The sequence below is a fragment of the Anolis carolinensis genome, chromosome 1 (genome assembly GCF_035594765.1).
Source record: "Anolis carolinensis isolate JA03-04 chromosome 1, rAnoCar3.1.pri, whole genome shotgun sequence".
Taxonomy (NCBI): domain Eukaryota; kingdom Metazoa; phylum Chordata; class Lepidosauria; order Squamata; family Dactyloidae; genus Anolis; species Anolis carolinensis.
Window position 1 is genome coordinate 355958699 of NC_085841.1, and position 23664 is coordinate 355982362.

A 23664-nucleotide genomic window follows, 5' to 3' on the forward strand; every position below is an offset into this window, starting at 1 on the left:
GCGGGTCACATTATACACACATAGAGCAAACATTCAATGCCCATAAACAAATCAAACAGAGACCGAGACAGACAGACGCAGAGGCAATTTAACCTTCTCCTGAGGGGATGTTCGATTCTGGCCACAAGGGGGAGCAGCTGCTTCATCATCCACTCTGATGGCACTTCCTCACTTCCTCATTCCAACGTTGTAAATTAGTTAAACTTGCCTCCCCACTTTTATAAGTGGTACCTTATTTCCTACTTGATAGATGCAACTATCTTTCGGGTTGCTAGGTCAGCAACGAGCAGGGGCTATTTTTTATTTTTAATTGACGGGTGCTCACCCCACCACGGGCTGGCCTCGAACTCATGACCTCATGGTCAGAGTGATTTATTGCAGCTGCTCAACAGCCTGCGCCACAGCCCGGCCCCGCCGGATTTCCCTTTATTTCCAAACTTACATTGTTATGCAAAACACTCAGACAACAGGAGTAGATGAAAACTGGAAGAACTTTGTGGGTTGACAGTGCTTAGGGACAGAGTTAGGGTTCTGTGGGAAAATCAGAGACAGAGCTAGGGTTTTGTGGGGGAAAGTCTTCTGAAGTGTTACATGACTGAAAAGGGTTGGGGACTGCTGGTCTAGAGGCCCTGAGAAAGAATTGGATTGCCTTGCACCTACTGATGACATCCCTGGTGAGGAGTCAAAAGCTGTGTCTGCATTTCTGTAGTAATCTGGGTTAAAGGGCTCTAGAGTTGCTCTGATGAAGCCCGGGAGCATCCTTGGAACCCCTTGGCCAGCTGGGCTGAGGGCACATCAGAGCTGCCATTGCTACTGCTGCATTTTCACCAGCACTCTCTCCCAGATACTTGCTGGTGGCATCACATTTCTGGTCCAATAGTTAGACATCAGAAATGACATCCCCAAAAATGCGTTGTCTCCATCACACCTCTGGGAGCCTCCGATGGCGCAGTGGATTAAAGCCTCATGACTTGAAGGTTGGGTTGCTAACCTGAAGGCTGCCAGGTTCGAATCCCACCCGGGGAGAGCATGGATGAGCTCCCTCTATCAGCTCCAGCTCCATGCGGGGACATAAGAGAAGCCTCCCACAAGGATGGTAAAAACAACAAAAAACATCCGGGCATCCCCTGGGCAACGGCCTTGCAGACGGCCAATTCTCTCTCTCCAGAAGCGACTCAAGTTGCTTCTGACACACACACACACACAAAAACCTCTGGGAAAGAACAGCTTCCTGGCAGCAATGCAGTGGTGTATCCATTGGTGATGTAGACAGTGGATCGGGTCAGATCCAGTCAGATCCAGGTGTCCACAATACCAAGACTGTTGGATTACTCTGGAGCTTCCAGGAAAATCAGAGTAAATCTTGTATTCCGCTGATGTGTATTAACAGCTGGATGCAGCACCTTGGCTGTGAATCCAACCGTGTATTTTGTAGACGTCCTGCAAGATCTAAGCAGTGAGTATAATTTATTTTGACTAAGTAGATACAGCCTCAGAGTTGTGAGGCAAACAGTCAGAGATATATGGATTCTCTACAGTCACTGGAGTTAGGGGCACAGGGCACTCATGAAAATGTTAAAGAAATTTAGCTGAGTGAAAACTTCTTTAGGAAACTGTAAGTCTTCCAGCATGACTCTAAGGTTGACTTCTACCCTGTTTCCCCTAAAATAAGACATCCCCAGAAAATAAGACCTAGTAGAGGTTTTGCTGAATCGCTAAATATAAGGCCTCCCCCGAAAGTAAGACCTAGCAAAGTTTTTGTTTGGAAGCATGCCCGCTGAACAGAACACCAGAGCAGATCGGTAAATGTACGTACCATAGAGTGTTATACATGGAAATAATGGTAATAACAAGAAATTCTTGATAGGATTCATAGTTTGTCTGGTTATGCTGGTTTGTGATGACAACTACTGTCCAGCTTATAATAAATGTTCATTTTTTGTTCAACAATAAATGTGAATTCTTCTTCATGGAAAAATAAGACATTCCCTGAAAATAAGACCTAGAGCATCTCTGGGAGCAAAAATTAATGTAAGACACTGTCTTATTTTCAGGGAAACACGGTACTGGACCAAAGGCTCATAATGGAGAATCTAGAGATTCTGTGATTGATGTTCTCTTTAGAAATTACGGGATCCTCCAGTATGACCGGAGGAAATTGATTTGTTTGCTTCCAAAAGCTTTTTTTCCTTGCCTCCCTGACTGCCCAGATAATTTCCCTCTTGACTTCCTTGCTTCCCAAACTCTATTTCCCTCCCACCACTCAGGGGTTGCTTTGATTGTGCTTTTCCTACATGGCAGAAATGGGTTGGACTAGATGGCTCCTGGGGTCTTCCACTGAAATACTGTTAAGTTTATGTTGGTCAAAAGGTTTGCCCATGCCACACACACACACATAATATAATATATAAACATTTATTGGGACTCCACGAGAAACATTTGCTTCAAAAAGGGTTCCACAGCTGAAAAAGTTTGAGAACCCCTGGTCTAGAGAAACCTAGACAAAACATTTTAATTAAATCCGTGAATAATCAAATCTGTGGAGGGACAACTGTATTGGAAAAATACAGCTATAGCAACTGATCCTTAAAAACTGGCACCTGTATCACATGCTAGATCTGTTCTGGAGAGAAGTACAACCTACTCTGAACTCTAGCTGGAGCGCTCAAAAGCAAGGCAATGATTAAACACCTTTCCAATCTATGGCTCTCAAACCCTGTTCCCAATGTTCGTTTAATGGGCTTATAAAGGGCCTTCCTTCCTGCTTTCTCCTCTCTCTTCCTTCCGCCTGGCAGCCAGGTGGGCATTATGTAACTCATTAGGAGTCTCATCCACCGTACGCTTTTGGTTGGAAGGTTTTTGATTTCCCCCTGTTAGTTAAAATTGTCAGAGAGTTGCTGATAATTGACACTTCCCTTCAGGCTATTAAAAGCGACTTTGATGAGCAGTGTCCTAGCTGTCCCCTAATCGTACTGGGTTCCTTCCAAAAACTAGTTTTAATGCAGATTTTTTTAAAAAATCTAAAACACATGGCTATCAAGGTTTTTCATGTAGAGTGGGGAAGTGGCCCTAAAATTAGACATGGGTTGAATTTACACTGTAGAATGATTGCAGTTTGACACCACTTGAACTGCCATGGTTCAATGCTGTGGAAGCTGTAGTTTTACAAGGTCTTTAGCCTTCTCATGGTTTGAGAAGAGGTGTTCACTCAAATGATGGAAAACATCTGCTTGTCATGGCGTAGGACTATCCGGAGCTAGCTATCTATGGTCCCATCTACACAGCTACATAATGCAGTTTGAAACCAAGCTAAGCTGCATTATACGAGTTCACACTTAGTTTATATTGTTAATGTGGGATTTGTGTATTGATAGTGTTTAAATGCAATTTGTGTCTTGGTTTGTATTGCATACTGATTGCATCATCCAGAGTGTGCTATAGTCTGGAAAGAGTTAATTACTAAGAAGCTGTGGTGTCCTTGATGTGTGGCTGGAACTGGGGAGTGTCCAGACACAAGTGTTTGTGCATTACTGATTACATCAGTTCAGTTCAGTTCTGTTCTGTTCTGCTGTCTGCTGAGAAGTCAAGTCCTGTGTCTATTGTCTGCAAGTCTGTTTGTCTTGATTATTGCTGAAGTCAGTAAAACTTTGTATATAGTTTTACCAATGTCTCTGGGTGTCTCTTCGTTCTGCGTTCCACTGATTCTATCCAACTACTGCTGCGCAGCGAATTACTCTGACATATATATGCTCTTTAGGTTTATCAGTAAGACCTTGTTATTTATGACAGAAATAAAAATACTATTTCCCCCTTTGACAATATCCACACTGCACAATTACAGCAATTTGGCATAATTTTAACTGCCACGTCTGAATGCTATGGAGTGCTGGGATTTGTAGCTTTGTATTTATATTCATATTCTTTGTCTGATGCCCCAAACAACTACAGCTATACAAGGAAAAGTGGCATCAAACTGCTAAAATTCTACAGTGTGAATGTACAGTCAAACCTTTGCATTGCCTGTGGTTAAGGAAACAAGACTCCCACACAGCTGAAAACTATTATCGTATCCCCTGCAGATATGTTTTTTTTTACTGCATTTAATAAACAGATTTAATGATTTCTGTTGGCCTACAAGAGCCAAGAAAAATGATTGCTTGCTCCTGGATGCCGTGACAGCAAATAAGAAAATAAGTCAGTGAGTAAACAAAAGCACTGCTCTTAATGGTGATGCTCCAAGCACAGAAACAGCTGGAGAGCTTTGCTTTCTTGAAGAATACTGGATAGAATATGCTTTTTGAAAGCCTTGAAATTCAATTCCAATGTCATCTTAAGCTAAAAAAAATTCTTAAGTGTTGAGTGAATTCAGCAACCACAAGTACCGTGGGTTTGGAAGCCTGGCGTGTCTAGCTAATCCAGAAGGCCAAATCATTTGCAGATGGGATAGAAGGCAAAACCAGAGGTTTATTCTCAATAGCCAAAGAGGATGTCAGTGGAGAAAGTATTGACATACCACAATTGTGAACACAGAGCATTTTATTTCATTTGACAGCTATGTGGGTTGAATGAAAAATAATGCTTCCACTTTTGTTATTTGGGTTTGGATGGGAATATTTTAATAAATCAAATGCAGGAATAATCCTTAGAATGTGCTCTTTTACTACCACTATTCACTTTTCCACATAATCACCAAACAATTGGATACATTTCTGCCAACGATGAACAAGCTTTTTGAAGCTATCACGGAAGAAGTCAACACTCTGTTTCCACAACCAGCGTCTCACAGTACCCATCGTGCACAGATTTTCCAATAGCCAAGGAAAGCAATAATGTGACGTAAACTTACTCGCCCAACAACGCACAGTACCCACATCAACACAATCATCACGAACAGCTTGCATTCTCTGATGAATCTCCTTTGGGGTGACACCTTCTGCTGTCAAGAATTCAATGTCTGTACGTTGCTTAAGTCGCATTGACCGACCATCTGTGCAGGGTTCCATACTTATTTATTTATTATTTATTTACAACATTTTTACCCCGCCTTTCTCACTCGAGGGGACTCAAAGTACTTTGCACCTGACCAACCGTCTGTGCAGGGTTCCATACTTAGCACTTTAACAACACAACCATTCAATGCTAAGGCTTCCCGTCAAATGGAACTGTAGAGGAGAGTCTACTGAACAAGCCAGTACATGCCGCATACCAGTACTACCATCTGTTGAGGAGTTACGAAGGTGGAGGCATTACTTTTCATTCAACCCTCATATTAAAGAAACCCGTTCTCACTCCTGATTATTTGAAAAGCAGTCCAGCTGGGATCTGTGTCTTGAGTAGCTCAGGACTCTGCCAGATGTCTTTGCTAGTTGGTTCTTGGTGGTGGCAAGAAATTCAATAAACTGTCATTGGAAGATTTGAAGTATCAGTCCTTTTAATGGTCCACTATTGAAAGGGGCATGACCCGAAAGGAATGTAGTGCAATACCATGTAGTGGGTCCATGATAAGCTTAATAGTTTAGCTCCGGTGAACATGATAGGGTTAATTTATTTATTTACAGCATTTATATTCCGCCCTTCTCATCCCGAAGGGGACTCAGGGCGGATCACATTACACATATAAGGCAAACATTCAATGCTTTGACATAGAACAAAGACAAGACAAACACAGGCTCTGAGCTGGCCTCGAACTCATGACCTCTTGGTCAGAGTGATTGGTCTCAGCTGGCTGCTCACCAGCTTGCACCACAGCCCGGGCCTGTGGCGCAATACCATAATAGATATTTGGGAATGATGTCTATCTCATTGGTGAAACTGGCTTGGATCAGACAGCCCTGATCTTATCAACGGGAGCAGGAAGCATTCCAACATACATCCATTGAGTAATCCCTCCCCCATCTCCCAATCCATTGTGAGGGGTTATAGATACTAAAGGCAGGGGTCTTTGGTACGAGCAGACAACATTCAAGGAACAGTTCACATAAGACAAAATACACAGCTTGCTGGGTTTTGTGGAAATTATATGTTTTAATTTCATATAATTTTATATATTTCATAATTTCCGTGGAAGTTCAATTTCTAGATATAATATGAACTCTAGCACAATGCTAGGTAGATACCTGGCTTTCAGTTCACAAAGGAATTTAAACAATTTTTAACCAGTCATTTGAATTGTCCTATAGTTTTCCAGCATAATAGGTTGACTTTGGCAAGGAAGGTCTAGGAAACACTAGCAGTGGATGAGAACTGAAGCTGTGAATGCATCTACAGTGCAGAACTAATGCAGTTTTACACCACTTTAACTGCTATGGCTCAATGCTAAGGAATCCTGGAATTGTAGTTTGATGAGACACCAGGACTCTTTGTCAGAGAAGGCTAAAGACTTTGTGAAACTTCAGCTCTTATGATTCTTTAGCACCAAGCCATGACAGTTAGAGTGGGGACAAAGTGCATTAATTATACAGTGTGGATGCAGCGTTGTGCATTACCAGTGTGCTGAAAATAAATTCAGAAATGCTGAGAGTACAGTAAACTGATCATGCCCCAAAAGCTTGAGCATGTGTTAGAGGAAGATGTTTTCATGATGGTTCAGCAAATGAATTCATCTATTGGTTGCAAATTACAATTGAATAGCTTGAGCAGACAAGCAAGGAATCAGCATTGCTTTACATCTCTTAAAACTACTCTCTCTCATGTCTGTTGAAACCAGTCAGCTCTTTTATCCACTCTTCCCGCTGTGTCCCAGATATGGAATCACTCTAAGCAATGGTCTCAATCTTTGATCCTTCAGATGTTTTGGACCTCAACTGCCAGAGAATCCATCTTCTGGGAGATGAAGTCCAAACCATCTGGAAGACCATACTCTAAAGGAACCTTCCTCAATTTGCTGTCCTGTTGCCCCATCACTGAATTTATTCTCTGGGACTGATGGAAGTGCAACTCCTCTCCATAATCTATGGGCTATACCTCCCCTACCTCACCTTTAGCCTTGCTGGCTGAAACTGATAGAATTTCACTCACTTAGACTTTATTTTAGGTCTCAAAGCACACCAGTAGGCCTCGGCCCACAGGTTGGGAACCACTGCTCTTGGGCTATTTGATGAAGTAAAGCAGCAGGTTTTGGGTGTGGAGGAATGTAGTAATGTTCCAGAGAATTTACCATAAATACACAGACAAATAGAGTGAGTAAATATAATTATTCTATGGTATGTGCGGAGCCTCCGGTGGCTCAGTGTGTTAAAGCGCTGAGCTGCTGAACTTGCAGACCGAAAGGTCCCAGGTTCAAATCCGGGGAGTGGAGTGAGCACCCGCTGTTAGCTCCAGCTTCTGCCAACCTAGCAGTTCGAAAACATGCCAATGTGAGTAGATCAATAGGTACTGCTCCGGCGGGAAGGTAACGGCGTTCCATGCTGTCATGCCGGCCACATGACCTTGGAGGTGTCTACGGACAACGTCGGCTCTTCGGCTTAGAAATGGAGATGAGCACCAACCCCCAGAGTCGGACACGACTGGATTTAACGTCAGGGGAAACCTTTACCTTTTACCTTTACCTATGTCTTATCAGAGAAGATATGGCTTCTTTCTATGGCAAACTTCTTCGATCTGCAAGTCTTGCTGGCAAGAGCTGATGGGAGCTGTAATTCCAACAACAATACCCAGGTTCAACCTCAAGGCAAATTAAGCACTTGCCTCGGATGCCATAGTCTGGGGGGCGCCAGGGGTGGAGGAGGCGAAGAGGCGTCGGCAGCGGTGGCGGCGCAGGGCTTCTTTGCACTTTCCCTCTATTCCTGGGTTTGGAGGGGCGCTCGGAGGCTCCCAGCGCCTCTCCGAAGCCAGGAAGGGGGGGAAGTGCGAAGAAGCCCTGTGCCGCCGCCGCCTGAGCCACCTGGCAAGAGGCAGAGCCAGGCCCCAGCAAGGCCCCAGCCGCTCCCTCCTTCCTTCCCTTCTTCCTACCTTCACCTGGGGTGGTGGGGACTTGCTGGGGCCTGGCTCCGCCTCTCGTCGGGCGGCTCAGGGGATGGCACGGCGGCAGCAGCGGCTTTCCTGGCCCCAGCCTGGCCCGGCATCAAAGCTGCCGCGCCGTCCCCTGAGCCTCCTGGCTTGGAAGCCGAGAGCCAAGGAGGAGGAGAACTTCTCCTTCTCCTTCTCATCTTTAGCTCTCAGCTCCCAGGGGAGCTGCCACTGCAGCCGCACCATCCCCTGACCACCCGACCCGGGAGCCAAGAGCCAAGGAGGAGGAGGAGGAGAAGTTCTCCTCCTCCTTCTCCTTGGCTCTCGGCTCCCAGGGAAGCTGCTGCTGCTGCTGCGCCATCCCCTGAGCTGCCTGGACTGGAAGCTGAGAGCCAAGGAGGAAGAGAAGGAGAAGGAGAACTTCTCCTCCTTCTTCTCTTTGGTTCTCGGCTCCCAGGGGAGCCGCCGCTGCCGCCGTGCCATCCCCTGACGGCCTGGCCCAGGAACCAAGAGCCAAGGAGGAGGAGAAGGAGAAGTTCTCCTCCTCCTCCTCCTCCTTGGCTCTTGTCTCCCAGGGAAACCGCTGCTGCTGCCGCACCCCTGAACAGCCTGGCCTGGAAGCCGAGAGCCAATGAGGAAGGGAAGGAGAATAAGAACTTCTCCTTCTCCTTCACTTCTTTGGGTCTCGGCTCCCAGGGGAGCTGCTGCTGCTGCTGCTGTGCCATCCCCTGACCGCCCAGCCAAGGAGCCAAGAGCCAAGGAGGAGGAAGAGGAGGAGGAGAAGTTTGTCCTTTGGCTCCCGAGTCGGGTGGCTCAGGGGACGGTGCGGCGGAAGCAGCGGCTCCCCTGGCCCCAGCCCAGCCCAGCCTCAAAGTGGTCAGCATCTTCGGTGATGGCCCCGGCGTCCCATCCTTCCTGAACAAAGGTAGGAAGAAGGCAAGGAGGGAGGGAGCTTCTGGGGCCTTGGTGGGGCCTAGCTCCGCCTGCCTGGGCTCAAAGCTGCATCTAATGATTGGTTTTTGGGAGGGGGGGTGCCAAAAATAATTGCTTGTTTACACTTGAAAATTACCTAGGGTCGGCCCTGACAATACCCATTCCTCACAATTCGCTTGGTTGGCTGGGGTCAATGGGATTTGCAGTCCAACTGCATGATACTCACCTCTGCCCTAGAATTTTAAAAGGCAGGAATCAAAAATAGGCAAATATGGGTGCCAAGTTTGGTCCTAAAAAGAGAGACTCAGGGCCCTTCCAGACAGGCCCTATATATTCCGGATCTGATCCCAAATTTTCTGCTTTATTTATTTATTTATTTACAATATTTATATTCTGCCTTTCTCACCTCAAAGGGAGGATCACATTGCACATATACATGGCAAACATTCAATGCCATTAGACATACGACATATATAGACAGACACAGAGGCAATTTAAAATTCCAGCTTCCGGCTTCATGAGTTTAGGCTCAGTTCCAGCCACAGGGGGAGCTGCTACTTCACCATCCACTTGTGACACCGAGTCCTTGATAGAGTACTTCCTCATTCTTCCACACGCTGCTGGAAGGTTTTATGGTGTCGTAAATTAGTTACATTAGCCTCCCTGCATAAAGCGGTACCTAAATTTCCTACTTGACAGATGCAACTGTCTTTTGGGCTGCATAGGTCAACAACAAGCTAGACTATTAATAGTCGGGAGCTTACTCCGATCCATGCTGGCTTCAAACTCATGACCTCTCAGTCAGTAGTGATTTATTGCAGCTGGCTACTAACCAGCTGTACCTCAGCCCGGTCATATAAACTGGATTATATGAGTCTGCATGGCCAGATAATCTGGGATAAACAGAAACCTGGGATCAGATCTTGGAATATAGGGCCTGACTGGAAGGGCCCTCATAGTTGGAATCTGATGTGGGATTAGCCATCTATGGATACTTTAGCAGAAATGATTGACACAATTGCATGTACTTTCCTTATTGATCCCTGTCTCCATTTTTGGAGTCTTCTTCTTCTAGTGATGCTGAGGCTGCTTGAAGATGTTCGAGATGCCTTTCAAAACTACACCATCTGCCAAATGCTAAGTAGTCCAGACTAAAAAGCACCTTCTCAGCTTAATTAAAGACATTTTTTGAATTTTGACAAGGTGGCGGAGGAGGGATTTTTCTTGACATCCAGCAGAGACAGCTGGGCTTAATTACACAAAACTTCATTTGGCGTTCCTTGTGCAGCTGCATGCAGCTCCTGGGGACATTTATGATCACTGTGCAAGCAACAATCGCAAGGGGATACAAATTGCCCTGATTACAGGAGATGTGTTTCATGTCAATAAAACACAGGAAGAGAAAGATGGACGCCTCGGCCGGCCTGCAGCAGTGCCTAATTCAATCTACTCTTTATAGCTCATTTTTCCTCATCAATACACCATGACAGGTTGATTTTACAGTTATTTTGCAGCTTCCCGTTATGCAGCCGCAGTACATTTTTAATGATGAACAGGACTTGGAGCTATTTTTCAAGAATGTGATTGCAAGCAGACGAGGCAGGTCTGCAGAGTGCTTGGACATTCATCACACCTGAATCCCACATTATTATTATTTATATCCCGCCTTTCTCCGAGTGGGGACTCAAGGCGGCTAACAATCTGACACTTTGGTCATAGTTTAAAAATGCAATATAAACACTAAAAACAATTAAATAGTACAATGTCGATTAAGATAAAAACGGATTATAATATAATAAACACGGTCCTTCAGATAACCTGGACTGGAGCCATATAAGGCTCTGTAGATCGAAACCAGCACTTTGAGTTGTGTGCAGAAACGTGTTGGCAGCTGGTAGAGCTGTTGCAACAGGAGTTGTAGCAGCCAGCTCTAGTTAGCAATTCTTTGCTGCTCTTTGGATCAACTGAAGTTTCAAAGGTAGTCCCATGTAGAGTGCATTACAGTAGTCCAATCAGGATGTAATCAAAGTATGTACCTCCATGGCCAAGTCCGACTGCTTTAATTGTGCAAAAGCACTTCTGGTCCCTGATGATACCTGGGTCTTCAGGTTCAGAGTCAAATCCAAGAGTAACCCTAAACTTTATTTTTCTATACATTATAGCTGTATTCTCAATTCGTTTATTTCCATTTGAAACAAGGCATTGCAAGTTTGCCTGTGTTTGTTTATATGTTGTAATCTGCTCTGAGTCCCCTCGGGGAGAAGGGCGGAATATAAATAGTTATTCTTCTCCCTCAAAGGAGACGTAAAGCAGCTCTTGTTAAACACTTCTTGCAATCCAGACGTTCTTCCTAACACATCTTTTCCTGTAGTTCAAATCCATTGTTTTGTGTCATAGTTTCTGGAGCAATAGAAAATAAGTTTGCTCAACCTTCAACATGACATCCTTTCAAATATTTAAACATTGGTATCATGTCCCTTCATAACCTTCTCTTCTGCAGGCTAAAAATACTCAGCTACTGCTGTTCCATGGTTAAAAAAAAATTAGAGGGATTTCACAATTCCAGCTTTGAAAAGCAAACAAAGAAGCCAAAAGGCAGATATAACTATAAAATATAAAATGAATGAAACATTGAGAACTTTGGAAGAGCAAGGGGGAGTATTAAAGAAACATGGCACCAAGGTAGGTGATGAGTACATTGCATGTTTTTGAGTTATTGACAGGTTTTATGCATTAATAGCTACAGATGGGATAAGCTTGGGGAGGAGGATATGCATGGCATCATGCAATAGGATTTACAAAAAACTGCAGTTTAATTGCAGTGCTACTTTGCTTGCCTCAAGAGATAAAGTCCCAGGTTTCCCTGATTCATGATCCCGGTCATAGTTTGCAATTCATAGGAAACAATAGTTTTACTTTCCTGCGTTAGGTAGAACCTTGATTCCTGTTCTGAGGCCCCTTCCACACTGCTCTATATCCCAGGATCTGATTCCAGATTATCTGCCTTAAACTGGATTATATGAGTCTACACTGCCAGATAATCTAGGGGTGCTTCCAGACAACACTAAATTAGGGTTTTAAACAGGGGCAAAAAAATCCCAGACTTTCAGAAGAGGTCCACATACAGACCCGTTAGTCCTGGGATTTCTGCCTCCATTGTCCAGACTTGCTTCTTTGTTCCAAGATTTAGAGGCTCCCAAGATGACTCTGTGGGACTGTCTGGAAGCGCCCATACTGACATGCGATTGCTTCTGGGTTTACAGGGAACGGCATCTGGCCACCCTCTTGTTTGCTGCGGGAGCTCCTGGGATAAAGGTATGTCTGGACAGGTTCTGGGATAAACAGATAATCTGGGATCAGATCCTGGGCAGATATAGGGCAGTGTGGAAAGGGCCTGAGACCACACTTTAAGAGTCAAATAAACGAAATCTGGTTCAGGGGAAGGCAATGAAAGACGTTGAGTGGAATACCAAATAAGTCCTATGAGGAAGGATGAATGAACTGGGCATGTTTAGCCTGAAGGAAAGAAAACTGACAACGCAGGAAGAGTGTGATAACACACTTCAGATACTTGTTGAGCTACCGCAGAGAAGGGCTGTTGAGAAAACAGCTTCATTCATCATGGAGCAATTCAGAGGCTCAGGCTTCCTACTTTGATTTGAGTCCAGATCTCAATGAAGATCTCAAAAATGTCCTTTCTTTCATTGTGTTTCATGGTGAAATCAACAAATGATCATGGCCTCTCCGCTTTATTTGTCAGAACTGGGTAAATTTGATAGACAAGAAGCAGTTTCATAAAAGGGGATTCAGTCTGTTGAATATAAAGATAGGTATTGGCAGGGAGTTGTGGTTATGTCTATGGATTTTGTTAAGAGAACCACTGTCACTTGTTTTATTTTTTGGTAGAACTGGATGAATTGCTTCGATGTGCAGTTTGGCATCAGAGCTTTTTTTTTTGTTATCACCAGATTTAGGGATAAGGTTGGCAACATAACCTCAGGGACCCTGCTATAGACTATTGAAAGCCACACCCAAATACCACATCTCACGTAGTCGCCATTCAAATCTAGGCACTTATAGTGATGAATGAGCTTTGCAACTCCTTCCCCACTAAATTCTGCCACTTGCGTCCTCAACCACTTGTTTCCAACAATGGGGGCGTGGCTGGCAACGAAGCGTTATGGCAATGCTGCGCAGCTGCGGGAAGGGCTGACCAGCTGGTTGAGGATGCAAGTGGCAAAATTTAGTAGGGAAGGATTTGCAAAGCTCATTCATCGCTATGGTAAGTGCCTAGATTTGAATGGCGACTATGTGGGATGTGGTATTTGGGTGTGGCTTTCAACTGCATATGGTAAATGTTTTCTCCTATACTTTGTACATTTTAATTCCAAAACATAATCTACTGGATAGCTCTCGTACATTACTTTACAACCACCTGACCAATGTGCTTCCCATATTAACAGTGAGATGAGTTACTCAGCTTGTTTGATTGTATAGCAATGCTTTTTGTATTTGTATTCATATTGATGCATTGAACTAAATATAGGTTTAATGACATTTAAAACAATTTCTGTATTACTGTAACAGTAGATACTTGTCTTTGTAGTTCCAGGGAACCCTTTTTCTTTTAGGATTGCTTAATAACGGATCATGGGGAGGTAAACACAGGCTTAATTTGCAAGTCTGGCTTGTTGGAGGAAAAGTGGGTTAATTGAAGTGTTCCACTCAGGCTGCTTCTGCACAGCCACTTAATCCAGATCAGAAAGTGGATTAAAGAGACCCAGCTCTGCTCCTGAGAATCTCCTTAGGTACCCTGGGAACTGCAGAGAAGCTCCTGCAAAGCTCCCCTCATTCTGAATCCATCCAACATAGAGAAATATTTGCTTTTATTACACTGTTGGGAGAAATGTACTGAACAGAAGCAGCTCACTAGTAGAGAATCTGCAATGGGAATCATAGCAGGAGAAAAACAAAAAAGGGAAAGTGATTCCCTCTTGGGTGGGCGAGAAGTTTGTTTACCTTCTTGAGAGCGCCATATCTGGTTCCTGCATCAGGATATGCCAACGGTGGCACAGTTTCCATAGCACGGTGCATTTTACATCTGGATTCCAACTCTGCAGCAACCGTACACTAATCAACTGCAGCACATTTTATCATGATTTCAGACATCTTGGGCTAAATCTGTGCTCCAGCTCACATTGGAAGCATATGTTTTCTCCCCCCCCCCCCCCACACACACACTTTTTATACCACTTCCTTCCAGATTTTCAGCCCTGTGTAGATGGGGGCTCAGAGATAGGAGGAACCAGGGGCAGCTAACGACTCTGAATAAAGGATGCTCCCAGGCAGGAAGAAGCCAGGACGCTATTCAATGCTAATCAAGGTGATTAACTACAACATTCACACTGGCCTCCAACTGACAAAGAGTTCTTCTCTCATCCTGGACTTTCCACAGATATATATAAACCTTCCTTGCTTAGTTTCTCCATACCTCACAGCCTCTGAGGATGCCTGCCATAGATGTGGGTGAAACGTCAGGAGAGAATACTTCTAGAACATGGCCATATAGCCCGGAAAACATACAACAATCCAGTACTCACTTCATTTGCTTTTTCTTTGCAATGGTGCTGATTGTGCCTTTGTGTAGGTTGTGTATGTTTGTGGATCTGCAATATTTTCCCCTAGATTTTACTTTTGAAAAATATTTATGTCTAATTCCCTAAACTGAACCTTAGGTTGTTGAGAAAAAACAATTTATAGAGTTCCTGTTGGCTAGAAATAACAACAATACACGAGTAGGTGATACACAGGTGTCCCCCCAAAAATGTGTACATCTATAACAGCTGATAGTTTTGGATTTTCTTTGTGTATCTTCCTTTCAAATACATCATTAACAAGATTAAAGACTTGAAAAGTAAAGACGTGCAGCAAAACAGAAGCTTGAAATGAGTTTTGACATGCAGGGACTACAATCTGAACACCTTCCATAAAAGTGAAATTTTAGATGGAATCTGTAGCTTTCATTATATCATTATTATAACATTTATACTTCAATATACATGTACAGTAGAGTCTCACTTATCCAAGCCTCACTTATCCAAGCCTCTGGATAATCCAAGCCATTTTTGTAGTCAATGTTTTCAATCTATATATATAAAAGAGTGATGGCATCAGGGCAGCGGACAAAACAACAAAACTACAGGCCCCCTAACCTCGAAATTTGACAACACAAGCTATCATCCACGGCTCTAGGTTGATACAACAAAAAGTAAAGAAAAATAAAGTCCTAATTAGAGGGAGAGGAATAATTGTTTTTATCCAATTGCTGCCTGTTAGAAGGCTAAGCTCCGCCCACTTGGTCTCCTAGCAACTGACTCAGCCCAGGGGACAGGCAGAGTTAGGCTTCACTTAGGCCTCTTCCACAGATTATCTAATTTGCACTGGATTATATGGCAGTGTAGACTCAAGGCCCTTCCACACAGCTATATAACCCATTTAGAATCTTATATTATCTGCTTTGAAGTGGATAGAGATGAGCATCAACCCCCAGAGTCAGACACGACTGGACTTAATGTCAGGGAAAAACCTTTACCCTTTCCCTTAACTACCACCAATTCCTCGATACTTTATTTCCCATACCACCAGACTTTGCCACAGCAACGCGTGGCCGGGTACAGCTAGTATATCATATTTTGGTGCTAAATTCATAAATACAGTAATTACAACATAACATTACTGCGTATCGAACTACTTTTTCTGTCAAATTTGTTGTATAACATGAAGTTTTGGTGCTTCATTTGTAAAATCATAACGTAATTTGATGTTTAATAGGCTTTTCCTTAATCCCTCCTTATTATCCAAGATATTCGCTTATCCAAGCTTCTGCCGGCCCGTTTAGCTTGGATAAGTGAGACTCTACTGTATTTACTTAGCCTTCAAATAATCACCACAAATATTATTAGTTGGGGCCATGACAGCGCAGCGGGTTAAACCACTAGCTGCAGGAAATCTGTCCACCAGAGGTTTGGCAGTTCAAAGCTGCGAGTTAGGGCGAGCTCTCGACTGTCAGCCCTAGCTTCTGCCAACCATGCAGTTGGAAAGCATGCAATGCAAGTAGATCAATAGGCTTCGGTGGAAGGTAAATGGGTGCCTCATGGAGATATTGAAAACATGCTGGCAACAAATCAGAGATATCTATGGATAACAGGATCCTAGAAATGGAAAAATGGAACAAGAGCACCTCCCCCTGGCTGGAAATTGAGAATCGCCTCTAGACGCCGGAGATGAAAAAGGGGGAAGACCTTTACCTCTGTATATTGTATGTCATTGTGTGACATACAATAAAGGCACTGAATGTTTGCCTCATATGTGTTCTGTAATCTGCTCTGAGTTCCTCTGGAGAAATAGAGTGTAATATAAATAAAGTGCATTATTATTATGTATTATTATTACTTGTTACAGGATGTATACATTTATGGGACCCCCTGCATATGGAGTCCCTTTCATATTCAAGATACTGATAAACAATTCCAAATAAGTTTCACAAATGCAAAAGTAAGTAATTCCATTGTTCATTTAGTAAGAAAAGCATTCGCACATGTGGAAGGATAAAATGCCATTATATTCTGATGGCTTTTCTTTGGATTATGCTTCAAATATAAACAAAAGATAAAATACAGTAAAAGAGAATTGGAACCCCCCCCCCCCCAAAAAAAAAAAAACTTTCTGAAAATAAGAAACATCTGTAAAGACTGAATTCAAACTGGTCTACATTTCATCTACATCATAACATAGTCAACTTATCTGCTTCAACTGCTTTACGATTCAGTCCCTATTGCATATTTGGATGAGGACGGCTCAAATATTTTAAGCTTCAGCCATTATTGCATAGCTATACTGCAACCGATCCATTTGTTTCTTGCTGAAAGCAACAAACAAGGCATCCAGTTTATTTTGGCTCTGTTGCAGGATAGGAATCTTTGGATATGTCTTCTTTTCTGGTCCATTGCAATGAATCTTGACTTGCCAGAGGGTTTTACCAAGCTGGTTTCCTTTTGTCAGCTGGCTTCAGCAGGGAACATAGTCACAATATGGACTTGTCTGCCTGCCTTCATATACAGTTCTGCAGTAGTTAGGGAAAAGAAAGCAAGTTAAGAGGCGAAAAGGCCACAAGGTTGTGGTTCAGAGGAGTCACAGATGTCTCTCTGTCACAGATATGGAAGGAATGATGGAAAAGCTTTGACTGAAACCCCCAAACAGTCCTACATTTTGATCCCAATGTCGTCATGCAACTCTACAGCAGCCATTGCAGCCTCTGGCACAAAGTTTCTTCTTCTTCTTGGGATGAAAGATGGTGAGAATGGCTTCATCAAAGACTGCCTTCAGGCCTTTCTGGGTCAAAGCTGAGCACTCCAAGTAGCACTGGGCTCCTATCTTGAATGACAGGGAGAGAAAAAAAAGGGCACAATTGACAATAATAATAATCAATGGGTCACTTTGTGCAATTGCTGTCAACATCCCACTTTGGGAAAGCAATACCTCTTTTGCCAGTTTGATTCCATGTTCATAAGTCAGGGGCTTCTCTTTCATGTAAAGCAATCGAGCCAACGTTTTGGGATCGTCTCGAAGATCAATCTAGAAAATAACAGACAAATATGAAGCTAAAGACTTGTTCACAGTTATGGCTTCTTCCCACAAGGTGCAGGGATTTTCTCCATCGGTCTCACTTGTTTTTAAAAGCTTTTTAAAAGCTCAAGATGTCTTGAGGCTTAAACACAAAGTTGTGTTTGTCATGGTTTGCAAAGATGCTATATGTTTGTTAGCTGGAAAATCAAATGCATGGAGCCGATTGGCTGATTTTGCAAGGACCTGGGAATTGGTTTTGTAACTGTTGCTATCCTGCTGCTGGAGAACCAGTTTGAACAGGTTTTTCTCTCTCATGTGTATGAGTCTTCTGAGTACTGGCTGGAAAGAAAATGGCTTTGTACTCAGAGAGGCCTGACTATTTCTGAGGCCTTGTTTGCTGCTGATCTTCACTGAAGCAGATTCATGGACTAAGAAAGGATTGCCTATGAGTGCTGATTTCTGTAAGCAAACAGAGGGACTATTGTAAATACTATTGTTCTGTTGATCTCTTGGATTTAATAAAAGTTCCTGTGTTATTTGTTTTGCAAAGCTGAGTGTTGCATCACTCTGCAGGTTGTCTCTGGGCTCACGGGCACACTTAAGAGCTTCCACCTATCATCTACAATCCCCAACAGTGTTTTATCTCATTGGTGAGGTGGAAACAATGCAGGCCATGTGGCATGCCAAAGTTGACAGAGATCTAGATGCTGATATTCTTTTCTGTGTACTCTAAGAAAAAAAAATCAAAGTAGAGCACTCAGGGTGTATCTACACTGTAGAATGAATACAGTCTGACACCACTTCAACTGTAATGGCTTAATGCTATGGAATAGTCAGGTGCATCATTTTCTAGCATCTTTAGCTTTCTCTGCCAAAGAGATCTGGTGCCTCACTAAACTACAAATTCCAGGATTCCATAGTATTGTGTCATGTCTCAAAGTGGTATCAAACTGCATTAATTCTATAGTGAAGAGGCAACCAGGATGGCAAAGTGCAGACCAGGAGTCAAATATTTTTCCTCCAAATTCACCCAAAATTAATGCAATGATCCTAATGCAAGGCCGACAAAGTTGTGACATGTAGATTGAAAGCAGTGACAGTGCTGATGTTGAAAACTTATGTTTTGCAGACATCTTCGGTGTCCCACCACTTACCTGTGTCCCTATCAGAACATAAGGCACATGGGGCATGCACCCTTTCAGTTCTGGCACCCATTCTTCCTGGACATTGTGATACGAGGCAGGGTTGACCACAGAGAAACAGATCAAAAACACATCCGTGTTGGGGTAGGAGAGGGGCCTTAGTTGATTGTAGTCCTCCTGCCAAAGCGAAAAGCATATGAGTTATTATGTCTTTATGGCAAACAGCAAAATGAACCACATGGAGAAAACCGAAGCCCTGGATTTTATTGAATATGCACCACTCACTAGCCAAAATCAGTTGAATTAATTGCAATTGTGCATTCCTGCATGGCAGGGGGTTGGGCTAGATGGCCCTTGAGGTCTCTTCCAACTCTAGGTTTCTATTATTTTGTTGCTGTAATTACATTCTTGGTAGCGCTTGGAAAAGTGGCCATGACAGCTAGAAGATTCAGATTCAATTGTTCCCAGAAATAAACTTTTTGAAAGTACTGATTGAGGGCTGGATATCCTTGGAAATCTCTCTCGAATTATCTAGAACTTTATGAATAGATCCCAAATCTACCATCTGTCCATCGGATTCCAAAGTGGTTGCAAAGCATAATCTCATAAAAGAACCACCAGGTGGCAATACACGTCTGCGTAATAAGCATGATCACAAGCCTGAGTTTGTTCGTTGCTTCTCTTTCAGGTTTTTGAGTCTTTCTCAGTCTTGGGCACCTTGCGAAAAGCACTTTTCCCCAACCTGATATCGTCTAGATGTGTGGGACTACAAAAGGGGTGTGGACTATGGGAGTGTGTTGTCAAAGACAAGGGTCTCTTACAGGGTTTAAGAAATAGCCATGGTTTGGACTTTAGCAAATGTATTCCTTTAGAAGGGAAATAAAAAAAAATCATACAATTGTGAAAGGTATAAGTCCTACCAAACACATTTGCCTCCTTGTTCTTTTGTTGGAACCTCTAGGTGCAAATGTAGAGACACCTCAGGTAATATTGGATGCACCTACACTGCAACATTAATCCAGTTTGGCACCACTTTCACTGCCATGGCTCATTGTTATGAAATCCTGGGAGTTGTAGCTTTATAAGGTCTTTAGTCCTCCTGCCAAAGAATGCTGGTGCCTCACCAAAGTATAATGCTCAGAAGTCCACAGAACTGAGCCAAATTAGCTGTGGGGCCTGGGCTGTGGCGCAGGCTGTTGAGCAACCAGCTGCAGCCAGCTGCAACAAAAAACTCTGACCAAGAGGTCATGAGTTCGAGGCCAGCTCGCAGCACCGCCTTTGTCTTTGTCTTTGTTCTATGTTAAGGTATTGAATGTTTGCCTTATATGTGTAATGTGATCCACCCTGAGTCCCCTTTGGGGTAAGAAGGGCGGAATATAAATACTGTAAATAAATAAATAAATAAATAAATAAATAAATAAATAAATAAATAAGATAAAGTGATATCAAACTGCATTAATTCTGTTGTGTCAGGTAAAGGTAAAGGTTTCCCCTGACGTTAAGTCCAGTTGTGACGGATTCTGGGGGTTGGTGCTAATCTCCATTTCTAAGCTGAAGAGCCGGCCTCCATAGACACCTCCAGGTCATGTGGCCGGCATGACTGCATGGAGTGCCGTTACCTTCCTGCCGGAGCGGTACCTATTGATCTACTCACATTTACATGTTTTCAAACTGCTAGGCTGGCAGGAACTGGGGCTAACAGCGGGTGCTCATTCCACTCCCGGGATTTGAACCTGGCACCTTTCAGTCTGCAAATTCAGCAGCTCAGTGCTTTAACACACTGTGCCCCCAGGGGCCCCTCTATTGTGTAGATGCATCCATTATCCATTATGTTGGCCTATACTCCTAAATTAAATCACTTTTGTGCTGGACAGATGCACTCTTCTAATTATTTAAACAAATAATTAGATAATTATTGTTGTGTGCCTTCAAGTCATTTCTGACTTACGAAGAACCTAAGGTGAGACTATCATGCCATTTTCTTGGCATGATTTGTTCAGAGGAGGTTGCCCTTGCCTTCCTCTGAGGCTTTTTTTTTTGCATGTCAGGAGCAACTTGAGAAACTGCAAGTTGCCTCTGGTGTGAGAGAATCGGCCTTCTGCAAGGACGCTGCTTAGGGAACACCCAGATGTTTGCTGTTTTACGAGGGCTGAATGAAAAGTAATGCCTCCACCTTTGTAACTCTTCAACAGATGGCAGTCCTGGTATGTGGCAGGTCCTGTCTTGTTCAGGAGACTCTCCTCTACAGTTCCATTTGGCAGGAAGCCTTAACATTGAGCAGTTGTGTTGTTAAAGTGTGAAGTATGGAACCCTGTGCAGACAGTCAGTCAATGCGACTTAAGCATCGTGCAGTCATTGAATTCTTGACAGCAGAAGGTGTCACCCCAAAGGAGATTCATCAGAGAATGCAAGCTGTTTATGGGGATTGTGTTGATGTGAGTACTGTGAGTTATCAGGAGAGTAAGTTTAAAGATGTTGAGGTGGGAACATCTGACTTGAGTGACAAACAAAGAGTTGTGACAGCAACCACCAAGTTTAACAAACAAAAGGTTGACAGATTGATTTAGGATGATCGTCGTATCACTCAGAGAGAAATTTCAAGCATAATCGGTGTTTCATAAAAACATGTGGGTCACATTATTGCTTTGCTTGGCTATCGGAAGATCTGTGCACGATGGGTATTGTGAGATGCTGGTTGCAGAAACAGAGTGTCGACTTCTTCCGTGACGGCTTCAGAAAACTTGTTCATCGTTGGCAGAAGTGTATCCAATTGTCTGGTGATTATGTGGAAAAGTGAATAGTGGTAGTTAAAGAGCACATTCTAAGGATTATTTCTGTGTTTGATTTATTAAAATACTAGCTGTGCCCGGCCACACATTGCTGTGGCATTGTCTGGTGGTATCTGTATTTTATAGGCAGTGTGGAAGAGGACTAAGTGAGGCCTAACTTTGCCTGTCCCCTGGGCTGAGTGGGTTGCTTGGAGACCAAGTGGGCAGAGATTAGCCCTCTAAACTGGCAGCAATTGGATAAAAACAATAATTCCTCTCCCTCTAATTAGGACTTTATTTTTCTTTTCTTTTTGTTGTATCAACCTAGAGGCATGGATGATGGGTTGTGTTGTCAAATTTCGAGGTTGGGGGGCTTGTAGTTTTGTTGTTTTGTGGGTCGCCGTGATGCCATCACTCTTTTATATATATAGATTCCCATCCAAACTCAAGTAACGAAGGTGGAGGCATTACTTTTCATTCAACCCTCATACTATCCTGTGGGAGGCGCCTCTCATGTCCTCATATGGGGAGCTGGAGCTGATAGAGAGGAGCTCACCCCACTCTCCTCGAATTTGAACCAACAACCTGTCGGTCAGCAGTCCTGCCGGCACAAAGGTTTAACCTACTGCACCATCGGGTGCTCCTCCCCTTGAGGCTGAGAGCATGCAACATGTCCAAAGCTCGGTTTCCATGACCAATCAGGGATTCAAACCCAGTGTCCAGCATTCAAACCACTACATTACCTTGTCTCTAAACAACTTATACTCCATAGATAACAGAATGAGCATCTATAGTCTTATCATATCGGGTCCGTCCTGGCAGATGTCTAGTCAAGGTCTATTAGGAACAAACTGCTCAGCTGTCCAGGTCATAAGCAAAGTCAGCCAAAGTGTAAAAGCCCAAAGGTATCTGAGAGACATATGTTAAAAGGATGGAGATCACAGAAAAAACTGATACGAGGCACCTAAACTCTGCTTACAGTATATTTTTCTTTCTTGTGGAGATTTCCACTAGATGGGTTCAGTTGCTGCCAAACCCATCTAGAGGGCACCAGATTCAAGAATATTGAAGACAAAGCTGGGATGCAACATCAAATGAAGACTCTGCAAGAATTATCTTTATGGACACATGCCGAGTAACCTTCCTTGGAATTCAATGCCAACTGGACCCTGTAACATCCCAAAGGAGATGTGGAGAAATTCATACATCCTTTTAAAGAAAAATGAGACATCCAGAAATGGTTCTTTAAAAAGCTCCAAATGTTAATCCAGACTTTCAAGGATATGCCTAGGGTGCTGAAATATATCCCCGCAACTGGTACAGCAATTTGGATAGCTTGTTTAAAGTTCAGACTAAAGCTTGGAATGGATTTGCTGCCTCACTGATGTTGGAGACAGACATCAGTCCCCATTGGTTAAGTTTGTACCAGGGTTTATCTATTAATCCAGGATAATTTTATGGAAAGGAAAAGGTTGTGTTTTTGACTCTCAGGTAAAACAGAGTAACTTGCATGGAAAGAAATATAGTGCCACAGAACATGGACATAAAATGAAGATATTTTACCTGTCCTGCAGTGTCATAAAGCCCAAGCAAATGCTGCTGGCCACTAACAGTTACTGTTACTGTAAAAAAAGAAAGAAAGACAAAAGTGTTATGGGAAAAGAAGGAGAGAGGAAAGGAAAAATCCCATATATGCCATAAATAAAAACATACCAAATGTTATTTTAAATGCAATTTAATTAGATCATATAATCCATAAACCATTGGATTACATCTTATTAAAAGGAGTAGATTATAAACACTTAAAAAAACCCATAATCATGTTGGTTGAGGGATTCTGAAAGTTGTAGTCCATCAAGATACCTTCAATAAGCCCTGTAAGTATATCACGTTAGTCATTTTGGATCCATCTAGTCTAGTGACCTTTTGTTTCGAATTGTTATTCTGATGCTTCAGGGGAAGATCACATTAGCCAATAGATCTTTGTTCAGTTTTCCCCAGGCTCTGATATTAAGAACTATAGCTGCGTATTGCATTAAAATGTTGCGGTCTGGAGTGTCGCAGTTCAGGATTCAGTCCCCCCTGTTCTTTCTGTTTCCATTTATATCTCTGTCCCTCTCCTGCTACAGTCAGAGCCCTGTCATGGGTTGCAGTAAATAAAAAGAGTGTGTTAACTGGAAAATGAAGTGCATGAAGCCAGTTGGCTGAGCCTGCAAAGATCTGGGGATTGATTTGATACTGTTTCTGTT

At 43.2% G+C, this 23664-nt stretch overlaps 1 protein-coding gene across 2 annotated transcripts in view; it reads right to left on the reverse strand.

Moving 5' to 3' along the window:
* Positions 1–16435: 16435 nt before the first annotated feature.
* Positions 16436–23664, reverse strand: part of rhoj (ras homolog family member J) — a 90220-nt gene continuing 82991 nt past the window's right edge. The window contains exons 2-5 of one of the 2 annotated variants that reach the window (XM_008119589.3): positions 22979–23037; positions 18660–18824; positions 17419–17514; positions 16436–17309 (exon numbers count right to left, since the gene is read on the reverse strand). In XM_008119589.3, coding sequence (XP_008117796.2) covers positions 17277–17309; positions 17419–17514; positions 18660–18824; positions 22979–23037 — 353 coding nt within the window. In that variant the 3' untranslated portion in view covers positions 16436–17276. Of the gene's footprint in view, positions 17314–17418; positions 17515–18659; positions 18825–22978; positions 23038–23664 lie in introns of both variants that reach the window. The other variant, XM_003214275.4, reaches the window with a different exon arrangement.